The following is a 10,946-nucleotide window of genomic DNA, read 5'->3' on the forward strand; positions in this document are numbered from 1 at the left end:
TAGATGTTAGGATTATGGGTGACTTTAGTTTCCTCTTTCTACTTGTATTTTTGTGATGTTATTTTTCACTTCTGAGAGGGAGAGCAGGGAAGGAAGCAAGATCCCATGGAGATTCAGGCCTGGTGTGAGTTTCCAGAGTGGCTCTGAGTCTCCTGAAGGCTCCCCCGCTGCAGGTGCCAGCACTTTCCCAGCTGTCCCTCCGGCTGTGGTGCCAAGACTGGTTTCTTCAGCGGAGGGCAGGAGGCGTGGCCCCGCTTCATCTCCTCTCCTTGGCTTAGCCAGTGGGAAGTCCCAGAAGTCCCAACGGTGGAGATCCTTTGAAGGAATTCAACTCGTAATGCGACCCCTTGCTCAGCCTCTGGCTCCCACTGGATCTCAGCTGTTCCTGCTGCCCTCAGGGGCCCGTGGCTTTCTAGATGGGAACAGGGTGGGCACTATGATTATCTAAACCTGCAGGGTTGGAGCAGCCTGGAAGTTTCTTCCTCTTTGGGTCGAGGTCTCATCTTTTCTCCCTGGGTTTAAGGAAGGTCAGGACTGTGGCTGCATCGTATCAAGCTCTCGGTGTCTAAAATGTCTCCATTTGTGGCATCTCACCTCTACTACATATCATGCGTCCACAATTTTATCAGATACCTAGTGTGACAATCACGTCCCCTTCTTTTTCGACTGCACCTTCGTATCTGTGATTTTGAGAGATCTGAGATCTGTGATCTCACTGAGAACAAGAACTGGGGGTCTCCTGCATCTCTATAATCCCAGCGCTTAGCGCAAGGCCTGGCTTACTAGTTGTTTGAATAAACGAACCCACACTTCTCTCGGACACAGACAGGAGGTGTTTTTAGCCCCATTGTACAGATGAGTAAACTGTAGTTCTGAGAAGTGAAGGAACTTGGCCAAGGTCAGGTAGCTAGTAAGTGGCAGAGCCAAATCTTAGGTCTTGTCCCCTCTCCTCCAATGTACTGTGTACTGGCTTGCTTCTCAGATTCAGAACTATACTGGCATAGAGAGAGGTGGAAGGAAGGAAGGAAGGAAGGAAGGAAGGAAGGAAAGAAAGAAAGAAAGAAAGAAAGAAAGAAAGAAAGAAAGAAAGAAAGAAAAGAGGGAGGAAGAAGCAAAGGGAGGGAGGAAGGAAGGAAGAAAGAGAAAGAGAAAAAGAAAGAAAGAAAAAAGAAGGAAGGAAGGGAAGGAAGGAAGGAAAGAAGGAGAAAGAAAGAAAGAAAGAAAGAAAGAAAGAAAGAAAGAAAGAAAGAAAGAAAGAAAGAGGGGAGGGGAGACAAAGAAAAAGGCAAAGACAAGACATGCTTATGTCAGGTCAAATGCCAATGTATATGGTGCCCATCGATTGCATGGTGGGAGGGGGCTGGAGCTGGGGATTGAATATTTGTATCTGAGGTCCTTAAGAAATCTTTGTGTGTTTTCTCTTCATGCCTTTTATTTACTTTTTATCTGAGATGGCAGTTGTTTTGATTTGTAAGAATTTAAAACACTTTTTTTTCATGTTTATGAATTTTTGAGGGACAGAGACAGAGCGGGAGTGGGGGAGGGGCAGAGAGACAAGGAGACACAGAATTCGAAACAGACTCCATCCAGGCTCTGAACTGTCGACACAGAGCCCGACACGGGGCTCAAACTCACGAGGTGTGAGATTGTGACCTGAGCCGAAGTCAGACACTTAACCAACTGAGCCACCCAGGTGTCCCTGATTTGTAAGAATTTTTTAACATTAAGGCTATCAACTCTGAGGCATATACTTCTTTTTTAAAAAATTATTTTTGAAGATGGCTGTCATCAGCGTGAGGGAGGGGGGTGGCACATGTTCCACACAGTGTGACCATTGTTACTGGGTTTGGGGCAACTGGTTTTTAATATTTATGTAGTTAAATCTGTCAACATTTGCTTTTATAGCTTCTGCCATAGTCATTTTCTTATTCTTCTTCCTCATTCCAAGCAGTTCCAGCCTCTTCCATTCACAGACTATTAATTAAGGGCCAGCTCTGGGTAAGGCAGGGCCCCATATAGGCCCACATTTACATGTAAGGGGTTTCAACTTTCTCAGAAGTTACCATTTATTTTTTTTTTAATGTTTGTTTATTTTGAGTGGGAGAGAGAGAGCTCACACAAGAGAGTGTGAGTGGAGGAGGGGTGGAGAGAGGGAGAGAGAGAGAATCCCACGCAGGCTCCATGCTATCAGTGCAGAGCCCAACACAGGACTCAAACTCAGGAACTGTGAGATTATGACCTGACCCGAAATCAAGAGTCAGACACTTAACCGATTGAGCCACCCAGGCACCCCAGAAGTTGCCAGACACTTAACCGATTGAGCCACCCAGGCACCCCAGAAGTTGCCATTTAATATGGGAAGGAAAATCATTGGCGATTCCAAGGCAAGGTGGGCACCCTAATCTCGGGTGTAGGGTGTGGTGGGAGGCGGGCAAGGAGAGATTAGGCCTGTCCTCCTCTTTCCTGTTTTTTTTTTTTTTTTTTTTAATTTTTTTTTTCAACTTTTTGGGACAGAGAGAGAGAGAGAGACAGAGCATGAACGGGGGAGGGGCAGAGAGAGAGAGGGAGACACAGAATCGGAAACAGGCTCCAGGCTCCGAGCCATCAGCCCAGAGCCTGACGCGGGGCTCGAACTCACGGACCGCGAGATCGTGACCTGGCTGGAGTCGGACGCTTAACCGACTGCGCCACCCAGGCGCCCCGTCCTCTTTCCTGTTTAATGCTTTTGGGGCAGTTCTGCTTTGCCGTTCTGGACCAGGGAGGGTCAAAGCTGAGAAGGGTGAGATGATGTAGTTTAGTGGCCTCAGTCCACTGTTCAAACCCTAGTTTGTCAGGTCACCAAGAATTTTCAAATGATTTCCCCTTTTTATGAAATAAAATAGAATCAATGTTATCTCCTGAACGCCATCCCAGCCAGCCACTTGTTTACGTTTATTCATCCAACAGACATTTAGGAAGGCTGAGCTATTTGCCGAGCCCTGGGAATGCCGCAGCAGACACAACAAAGTCCCTGCCTTCTTGGAGCTTGTGTTTTAGCCAAGGGAAGCCATAATAAGCAACTGAATAAATCAACAGGAGAATTATGGGATTATATGATCGAGGTCATCGTAGGAAATAGAGTGTTTGGGATGGTGTCTCCCAAGAGGTGACGTTGGGTGGATGAGGAGCCAGGCATGGAAAGACTTGAAGAAAGAGCGCCCAAGCGGAGGGAGCAGCGGGGGCAGAGGCCAAACAGCAGACAGAGTCTGGCACGTTCTGGGAAGAGAAAGTGGCTCAGCCAGTCTGGCGTGGGGGAGGTTAATGGGCTCTAAGATAGGGGTGGAGCTAGGTCGGGTAGGGCCTCAGAGGAGAGGCCAGCCAGTCATTGGAGCTGTTATTCCTGGCACATTTCACGAGACCCATAGACTTTCTTATCTGCGTCTCTCTTTGCTCTTTCCTGATATGCTATAAATAGTTACTCACATGCTTCGTATTGTGCAGTTAGTACACCCCAAGAAAGAGCCCGCTGCCCTGTTTGCTTTGTATTTTATGTTCAGATTTGGTTGGAACCCATGTATGCCCTTGGTGGCTTGGCCTTTCATAGTAGGGAGAAAGAGTTGAGGGGCAGAGCCAGAGAAAAGCCGGCTATTCTGGGGAGAGCCCTGAGTTGTGCTGGAGGAGCACCAGAACTGGCCAGCACAGGCAGAGGATAAGATGCGGCTGAGTGACCGCTGTTAGCTTGGATGGTTCTGGAGGCCTTGAGAAAGGGTCCTCCACCCACCGCCTCTCCTACTCAAGTCATAGAGCAGACTGGCTGGGTACCAGCCGCTGCTAATGCTAGCCCGTAGTGTGATTCTGTACAAACTAGAAAAATGCCCCTTCCTCAAAATACTCTATATCATCTGTTGGAAATTGTGTAATACATATACCAATTTTTTAAAATGTTTATTTATTTATTTTGAGAGAGAATATACCATGGAGGTGAGTGGGGGAGGGGCTGAGAGAGAGACAGACAGACACACAGAGAGAGAAAGAATCCCAAGCAGGCTCCTTGCTGTCAGCAAAGAGCCCAACTCGGGGCTTGATCATGACCTGAGCCATATCAAGAGTCAGATGCTTAACCAACTGAACCACCCAGGTACCCTGGGTAATATACCAATTTTGCTAGGGAAAGCTACTTGACTACTGTCTTAATATCTAAACCTACAATGTGAATGATACCCCTTAGATGTGGTAGCACTGGGTACCATGGGTCATGAATCATAGGTGGTGGCCCCACTGGGATCCCTGACTTGCCTCTCCTGCTGATGGGTCTCCTCCTTCTGCCCATTGCCATGGTAACCTCCAACTTTTCCTTTGTATCTCCTGGAAGGTCCCGAGACTGGCCAGAGGCTCTGCGCTGGTACAACACTGCCCTGGAGATGACAGACTGTGATGAGGGCGGGGAGTATGATGGGATGCAAGATGAGCCCCGATACACGCTGCTGGCCAGGGAGGCCGAGATGCTGTTTACTGGCGGCTGTGGGCTGGAGAAGGACCCGCAGAGATCAGGTAGGGCCTGGCTGACCTGCCCCTGGTATGGAACAGGGAGGGACATAATTCCTGTCTCATTGGGAATTATGGCAGAGGCAAGACTGAATCTCTTCCTTTTTTTTTTTTTTTTTTTTTTCAGTTTTTATTTATTTACTTGGAGAGAAAGAGAGTGAGGGGAGGGGGGAAGGGCAGAGGGAGGAGGAGAGAGAGAGAATCCCAAGCTGTCAGCGCAGAGCCTGACTCAGGATTCGATCTCATGGATCCCGAGATCATGACCTGAGCTGGAATCAAGAATCAGACGCTTAACCAACTGAGCCAACCAGGTGCCCTAAGACAGTCTCTTCTTTCACTGGAGGGGAGAAAGAGACATACCAGCCCTGTGTGACAGGCTGGATACCCATATGGTGCTGGTTTAGGAGGGGGCTTTATGGAGCTGGGATGCAAATGAACATTTTTATTTTAATGGTTATATATTAGGAGTTTGGTATTTTTGCAATTTTAAAAATTGAACTGACATTTTCATTACACAACAGTCACCATTTTTAAGTGCATGGGTCAGTGGTTTTTAGTATATTCATCATGTTGTGCAACCATCACCACTATCTAATTCCAGAACATTTTCAGTACACCAAAAAGAAACCTGGTACTGGTTAGCAGTCAGTCCCTATTTCCCCCTTCCTCTGTCCTGGCTACTACTAACCTATTCTCTGTCTTTATGGATTTACCTGTTCTGGATGTTTCATATCAATGTAATCATACAATATGTGGTCTTTTGTGTCTAGCTTCTTTCACTTAGCATCTTGTTTTGAAGGTTCATCCATATTGTAGCAGGTATCAGTACGTCATTCCTTTTTATTACCAAATAATATCCCATTGTATAGATACACCACATTTTGTTTATACATTCATCAGTTGATGTGCACACTATATATATATTTTTTTCTGTTACATAATAAGCATACTGAACTCCTGATTTCATAGGATGAGCCTATATTTAAAAGTTTAAAGTTTTTTTAAGATGTGCGAAAAAAAAAAAACGAAGCCAATAAGGGGTACGTGGGTAGCTCAGCTGGTTAGGCCTCTGGCTCTTGATTTCAGCTCAGGTCATGATCTCACCAGTTGTGGGTTCAAGTCCCACATTGGCCCCTGCTCTGACAGCATGGAGCCTGCTTGGGGTTCTTTCCCTCCCTCTCTCTCTGCCCCTTCCTATTCTGTCCGTCTCTCTCTCTCAAAATAAATAAACTTAAAAAAAAAAAAACTAAGCAAATAATAATGCAACTCTAAAATCCCTTATTTGAAATTTCTAAATCCAAAAAACTCTGAAAACCAAGTGTTTTTGTACACTTTGCACAAATTTTCTTGGAAGCAAAAACCTCTCCAGAACTGACATGAAACTGTTAATAATCTTTATTCCTTCTATTTATTTCTTCCACTTTCATGCATTCCCTAATTAGGCCTGTAAAAATCCTCACCCTGATTCTCATGGGATCAAATGGAATCACCCCCTCACCCTTAAGCCAATCACTGAGCTCATTGAGATGGTTTACTCTGATTGGCTGTGCCTAAGTCTGGATGTCTGATTGGCTCTGTTTAAGTCCCTAAGGCCGGGTGGGAATTGGGAGAGTGTTCTGATTGGCTAGGCTTGAATCACCTGCCCACTCAGGTCAGGAAGAAGTCATTTGGGTTCTTAAAGAAATCTTAGGGTACTGTTCCCCGGGAGGGGTCTGGGTCATAGGGCTGGCAAAAACAACAGGTGGTTCACCTCTTTGTGCCCCACTTTGCTCTCCTTCAGGCGACTTGTACACACAGGCAGCCGAGGCAGCGATGGAAGCCATGAAGGGCCGGCTGGCCAACCAGTACTACCAGAAGGCAGAAGAAGCCTGGGCCCAGATGGAGGAATAGCTTGCCAGGAAAATCACTGCCGTCCAGTCCCAAGCCAAAGGGCTAAGCGCAGGGAGGGGAGGGGGAAGACTTATCATTTAGGGTTTTTTTTGGCGGGGGTAAGGGGCAAGTATTTTTAGTGTATTGTAAATCAACTTTTGTATTTCGTTTTTTGACTCTTGAACGTGTCTTTGCTATTAGCAGAGACACTACAGCTGTCCCTTAGGGCAGCATCTTGGGGAGTGGGGATCGAGAAAGCAGCCTAATGAACCAACATATCGTTTTGAGCTGCTTCTTCTGTTTTTTCTTTTTTGGTCATGAGATGTAAGAAAGTGCTTTTTGCTGCCATTAATGAAAACTATTAGGGCTTTGGGCTTTGCTCACCAGCTTTTTCAGGCTGTACTGAAATGAAATCTTGGGCCCACAGAATTTGTTTCCTGAGTTGTGATGGGGAGGGTAGAGCTGCACATTAACTTTTCCCAGGGTGTATCTTATCATGACTTAGTGCAAAGCCTTATTTCAGAGCATTTGGACGCATGCATGGCATTGTTCTGTGGATGTAAGATTGCACAGTATCAGGCCCCCTTCTGCTGTGGGCGAAGGCCTGCACGCTGGTTGTTGGCTTATCTTTTAATTTCCTTCCCGAATGCAACTGATTTTCTGGAATACAAATTCCATTTTTCAGCATGCTTTCTAGAGTGGGCTTTATAAAACAGGTTTGATTTTTGTATGCACACATTTACTACCTCTAACTTCTCCATCAGCTAGTGTGGGAGAGGGTGCGCCTCAAACCTTTTACATGTAAGGTCAGCAATTTGGAACCGGAGCCTTTACTCCAAGCAGATATATACTCCGCATCTCAGTGGCAGCATCCACAGTGTACCTGAAGTATCCGTGTACAGTGTTCCTCTGTGTTTTCTTAGCATCTGACGTTTATATGTAGAATCTGTTCCCCAGGCCCTCTCTTTGGTATTTTCTGCTTGAAACTGGGCTCATTTTCTTGTAAATTGCAGCCGTACTATTTCAGCCACAGCCCCTTGAGATTTATCTCGGATGTTTGAGAATGAGAGGGCAAGAACTATAAACACTCATTAATTCCAGTAGTTTCCCCAGGGCGAGGCTGTGGCTCTCTGTCTTTAATGAGCTTTCCCTTTAAAAGGAGTAAGATTTAATATCGGTATGATTTCAGTTGGTGTATCAAATAGCAAAGAAAACACACTGCTTTGATCAAGCCCAAGTGCTAAAGCAGCCTCTCTCCCTTTGTTTAAAAAGGGAAACATAAAAATAAAAAAACAGAATGTGACATACAAACCATTCTTATCTGTCCATTGAAACAAGTCTTTCAACACAGTACTGTTAAGTGCTGTGGGGTTGTGAACCTCTGCAGCTGTTGGGTTCCAAAGTTCAGAGTTTTGCCCTAAGGGAAAAAATCAAGCGGATTCAGGATGACCCTTGGAAAAATCCTTTAGACTACCTGTAAATTCCAGTATCCCTCATGTGTATGGATACACCACAACCAGCTTCCTTTACAAGTTGGGAGTATTCACCCTTTATTTCATTTGCACCAGACCAAGAAGTTGGCTTGCATTAGGTTTTTTGTTTGTGTGTTTTCAACCAGTGTGTAGAGTTAAATTGCATGTGGTAAACGTTAAGTGGAAAGCAACTTTATTGTGACTTGTCTCTTACCTCTGTTAAACAGCCAGATAGTAAATACTTTAGGCTTTGTAGGTCATATGATCTCTGTTGTAACTACTCACCCCTGCTGTAGTGAAGAAACACCTATGAGCAGTACCTAAATGAATGAGCTTGGCTGATGTTCCAAGAAAACTTTATTTACAAAAACAGCCTGCCTGGGCAGTAGTTTGCCGACTCTGGCACTAATCCTTGACTAAGAGTTATATAGTATGCCCTGAAGGTAAAAGCTATCTCAACTTTCCAACTTTGAGTGCTCAAAAACACAGGTTGTTGGCACAGAATAGGCCCCAGTAAATGTGTGAGCAAATGGAGAGTCATCCCTAGTCACAGCACCTGATCTGTGGCTCTGGTTCTTCCAACCAGTTAATGATTTGTCGTCTGAATTGGCTTGAACTGTCACTCCTCCGCTTCCACCCACCCACCTCCATGGCCTTAACTCAGCCAGCTTCTCTTCCAAAAGGCTGGATGTATAGCTAAGCATATGCTTATTAAGGACTGGGGAGAGTAAAATGATCTGCAAGATGCTGAGATCCTTCTGGGCCAGTAGGAGGACTTATTCCACATTTAAAACCTGGTTTTGTGCCTTCTAAAGCTGGTTAAGGGCTTTTTTTTTCCCCTCGCAAATTATGGGCACACAAAAACAAAAGACAACCCCAGGACATTCCAGCCCAATTGGGAAGTCATCAGAGAGCATCTTGAAGTACAAGAAGCCGTTGAAGGTCCAGGAGATTAACAGAGTCTGTGATATAATCCCATATCTCTAACCGTAGATGGAGAAACCAAGGTTCCAAAAGGTAGACTCTCACAGTGGACCCAGCTGGTTAGTAGCTAGCTGCAGCTAGGATTTGAAAGCTGCTGTTATTTAGAGGATCCTGGGAATGAAATTTAAAATTAGACTAGAATGTAATATCCCTTCAGTTTTGCTGTAGGTTGTTTGTTTGTTTTTTTTAAGCAGGCTTTATGGATGTAAGAAGGAAAAAAAAAACCCAAATGCCACACCCCAGTGCATCTGAATATCCCTTCCCTTCCCCTCACCTGAGGCACTGTGGAAATTTATCATCAAATGCAAACTTGGGGATCCAAGCCAGGTAAATTACCTTTGTTCCTATTTCAGTGATTTCTTTTCCTTTCATCCCAACACATTTGTCTGCAGTACTAGACATGATTTACAAATCAAATGTTTACAAAGGTACATGCAGCTTGTGTGGGGGGAAAGGAGACAAAATATGCATAATCTCTGCGTGGATTTGTCCCTGTTACTCATGTTTCTAGTCTCAAGGTAACTATTTAACCTAGCAAAGGTAGACACTGGGTAGGATCCAAAGAAGTGGCTTGTGTCATCAATTTACTTTTGCATATGTATTAAGTTCCATTTTGTCTGTTCAAATAAAGTGGTTTCTTTCTTTCCGGTCTCAAATTCAAATGTCTCCTAGTAACAAGGAATGCAGTGGCTGCCTGGAGGGCTCAGGCCCCATCTCAAAGGAGCAGCTGTGATTCAGCTCCAAATGATGGTCACCATGGGAAGTGTGGGCCCAATGTCGCCCCATTTTCCATTTTTTCTATGGCTGCTGAAATTGGATTTGTTAATGCAAGGTCTCCTAATTTTTAATATTTCTAATAAATTCTAATTTTCTAAAAAAATGTGTCTAGATTTTAGATTTGGCCCATATGTTGTCCTTTTGCTTTAAAGTATGTGAACCTGTTTTTTTTTTTTTTTCCTGATTTTTCTTATCCATAAAACAGAAAGAATAATCTTTACATTTCAGAGTGATCATTAGCCTCAGAGGAGATAATGCATGTTAAAGATGCTATGTGATCCAAAACTTAAGAAAATCTTGGTCACTGGTAGGATCATTTGGTTTCAAACTAATGCGTTTTTAACTTTAAGAAATTTGAACTGGGGCGCCTGGGTGGCTCAGTCGGTTAAGCGTCCAACTTCGGCTCAGGTCATGATCTCACGGTTCATGAGTTCAGGCCCTGCTCTGAATTCAGGCTCATGAGTTCAGGCTCTGTGCTGACAGCTCAGGGCCTGGAGCCTGCTTCTGATTCTGTGTCTCCCTCCCCTCAGCTCCTCCCCTGCTCACACTCTGTCTCTCAAAAATAAATAAAGATTAAAAAAAAAAAATTAAAAAAACCCTGAACTCAGGCCTAGTAGATTGAAGTCACACACTTAGGTCCATTTGTTCCTGAGTCCCCACTAAAATGATAGGAAAGAGATTTTCTTCTTTTTTTGTTTTAATTTTATTTTTCAAAAATGTTTTATTTATTTTGAGAGAGAGTGCAAGCAGGGAAGGGCAGAGGGCAGAGAGAGGAGGACTGAGGATTCAAAGCAGGCTCCGTGCTGACAGCAGTGAGCCCCATGTGGGCCTGGAATCCACAAACTGGGAGATCATGACGTGAGCCAAAGTCAGACGCTCAACCAACTGAGCCACCCAGACACCCCAGGAAAGGGATTTTTTTTTTTAATGGCATAAGCCAATGAGTCTGGAAAGCAAAGGGACTGTAATTGAATTAGCGTGTAGAACCCCGCTGCCCCCAAGGGCTGAGAAATTGGCACCAGGAACCTCTGGAAGGGGCAAGGGGAAATAAAATGGGGCTAAAATAGAGGGTCAGTTGGAAGACTTAAAGTATCAAACTGCTAGACCAGCTCACCTCCCCTGTGTAGCCAACCAGCTGCCTGTCACCCTGCAGAAGCCTGGGGTGCCAGGTGTGGTAGCGTCTGGTTCTCTACAGAAAAGAGGGTTAAGTGGAAGTTTCCATATTGGAGGTAGAAGCTTCACTAGCCACCTTTCCCCCTCTATGCTCCCAGGCACTGGCCACCTGACTGACACTCCTGGCAGAAGGCAGACCATTGGAGA

The 10,946-nt window shown here is 45.0% G+C and overlaps 1 protein-coding gene across 1 annotated transcript in view; it reads left to right on the plus strand.

Annotated features, from left to right (window-relative positions):
* The window catches only part of EEF2K (eukaryotic elongation factor 2 kinase), a 63,514-nt gene extending 54,021 nt beyond the window's left edge, over window positions 1-9,493 (plus strand). Inside the window, exons 17-18 of the mRNA XM_019430402.2 lie at window positions 4,352-4,530; window positions 6,305-9,493. Of these exons, the coding sequence (XP_019285947.2) occupies window positions 4,352-4,530; window positions 6,305-6,414 (289 nt within the window). The 3' untranslated portion in view covers window positions 6,415-9,493. The remainder of the gene's footprint in view (window positions 1-4,351; window positions 4,531-6,304) is intronic.
* The last annotated feature ends 1,453 nt before the right edge of the window (window positions 9,494-10,946 follow it).

The sequence above is a fragment of the Panthera pardus genome, unplaced genomic scaffold (genome assembly GCF_024362965.1).
Source record: "Panthera pardus isolate Hobbes unplaced genomic scaffold, ASM2436296v1 HiC_scaffold_5, whole genome shotgun sequence".
NCBI lineage: Eukaryota > Metazoa > Chordata > Mammalia > Carnivora > Felidae > Panthera > Panthera pardus.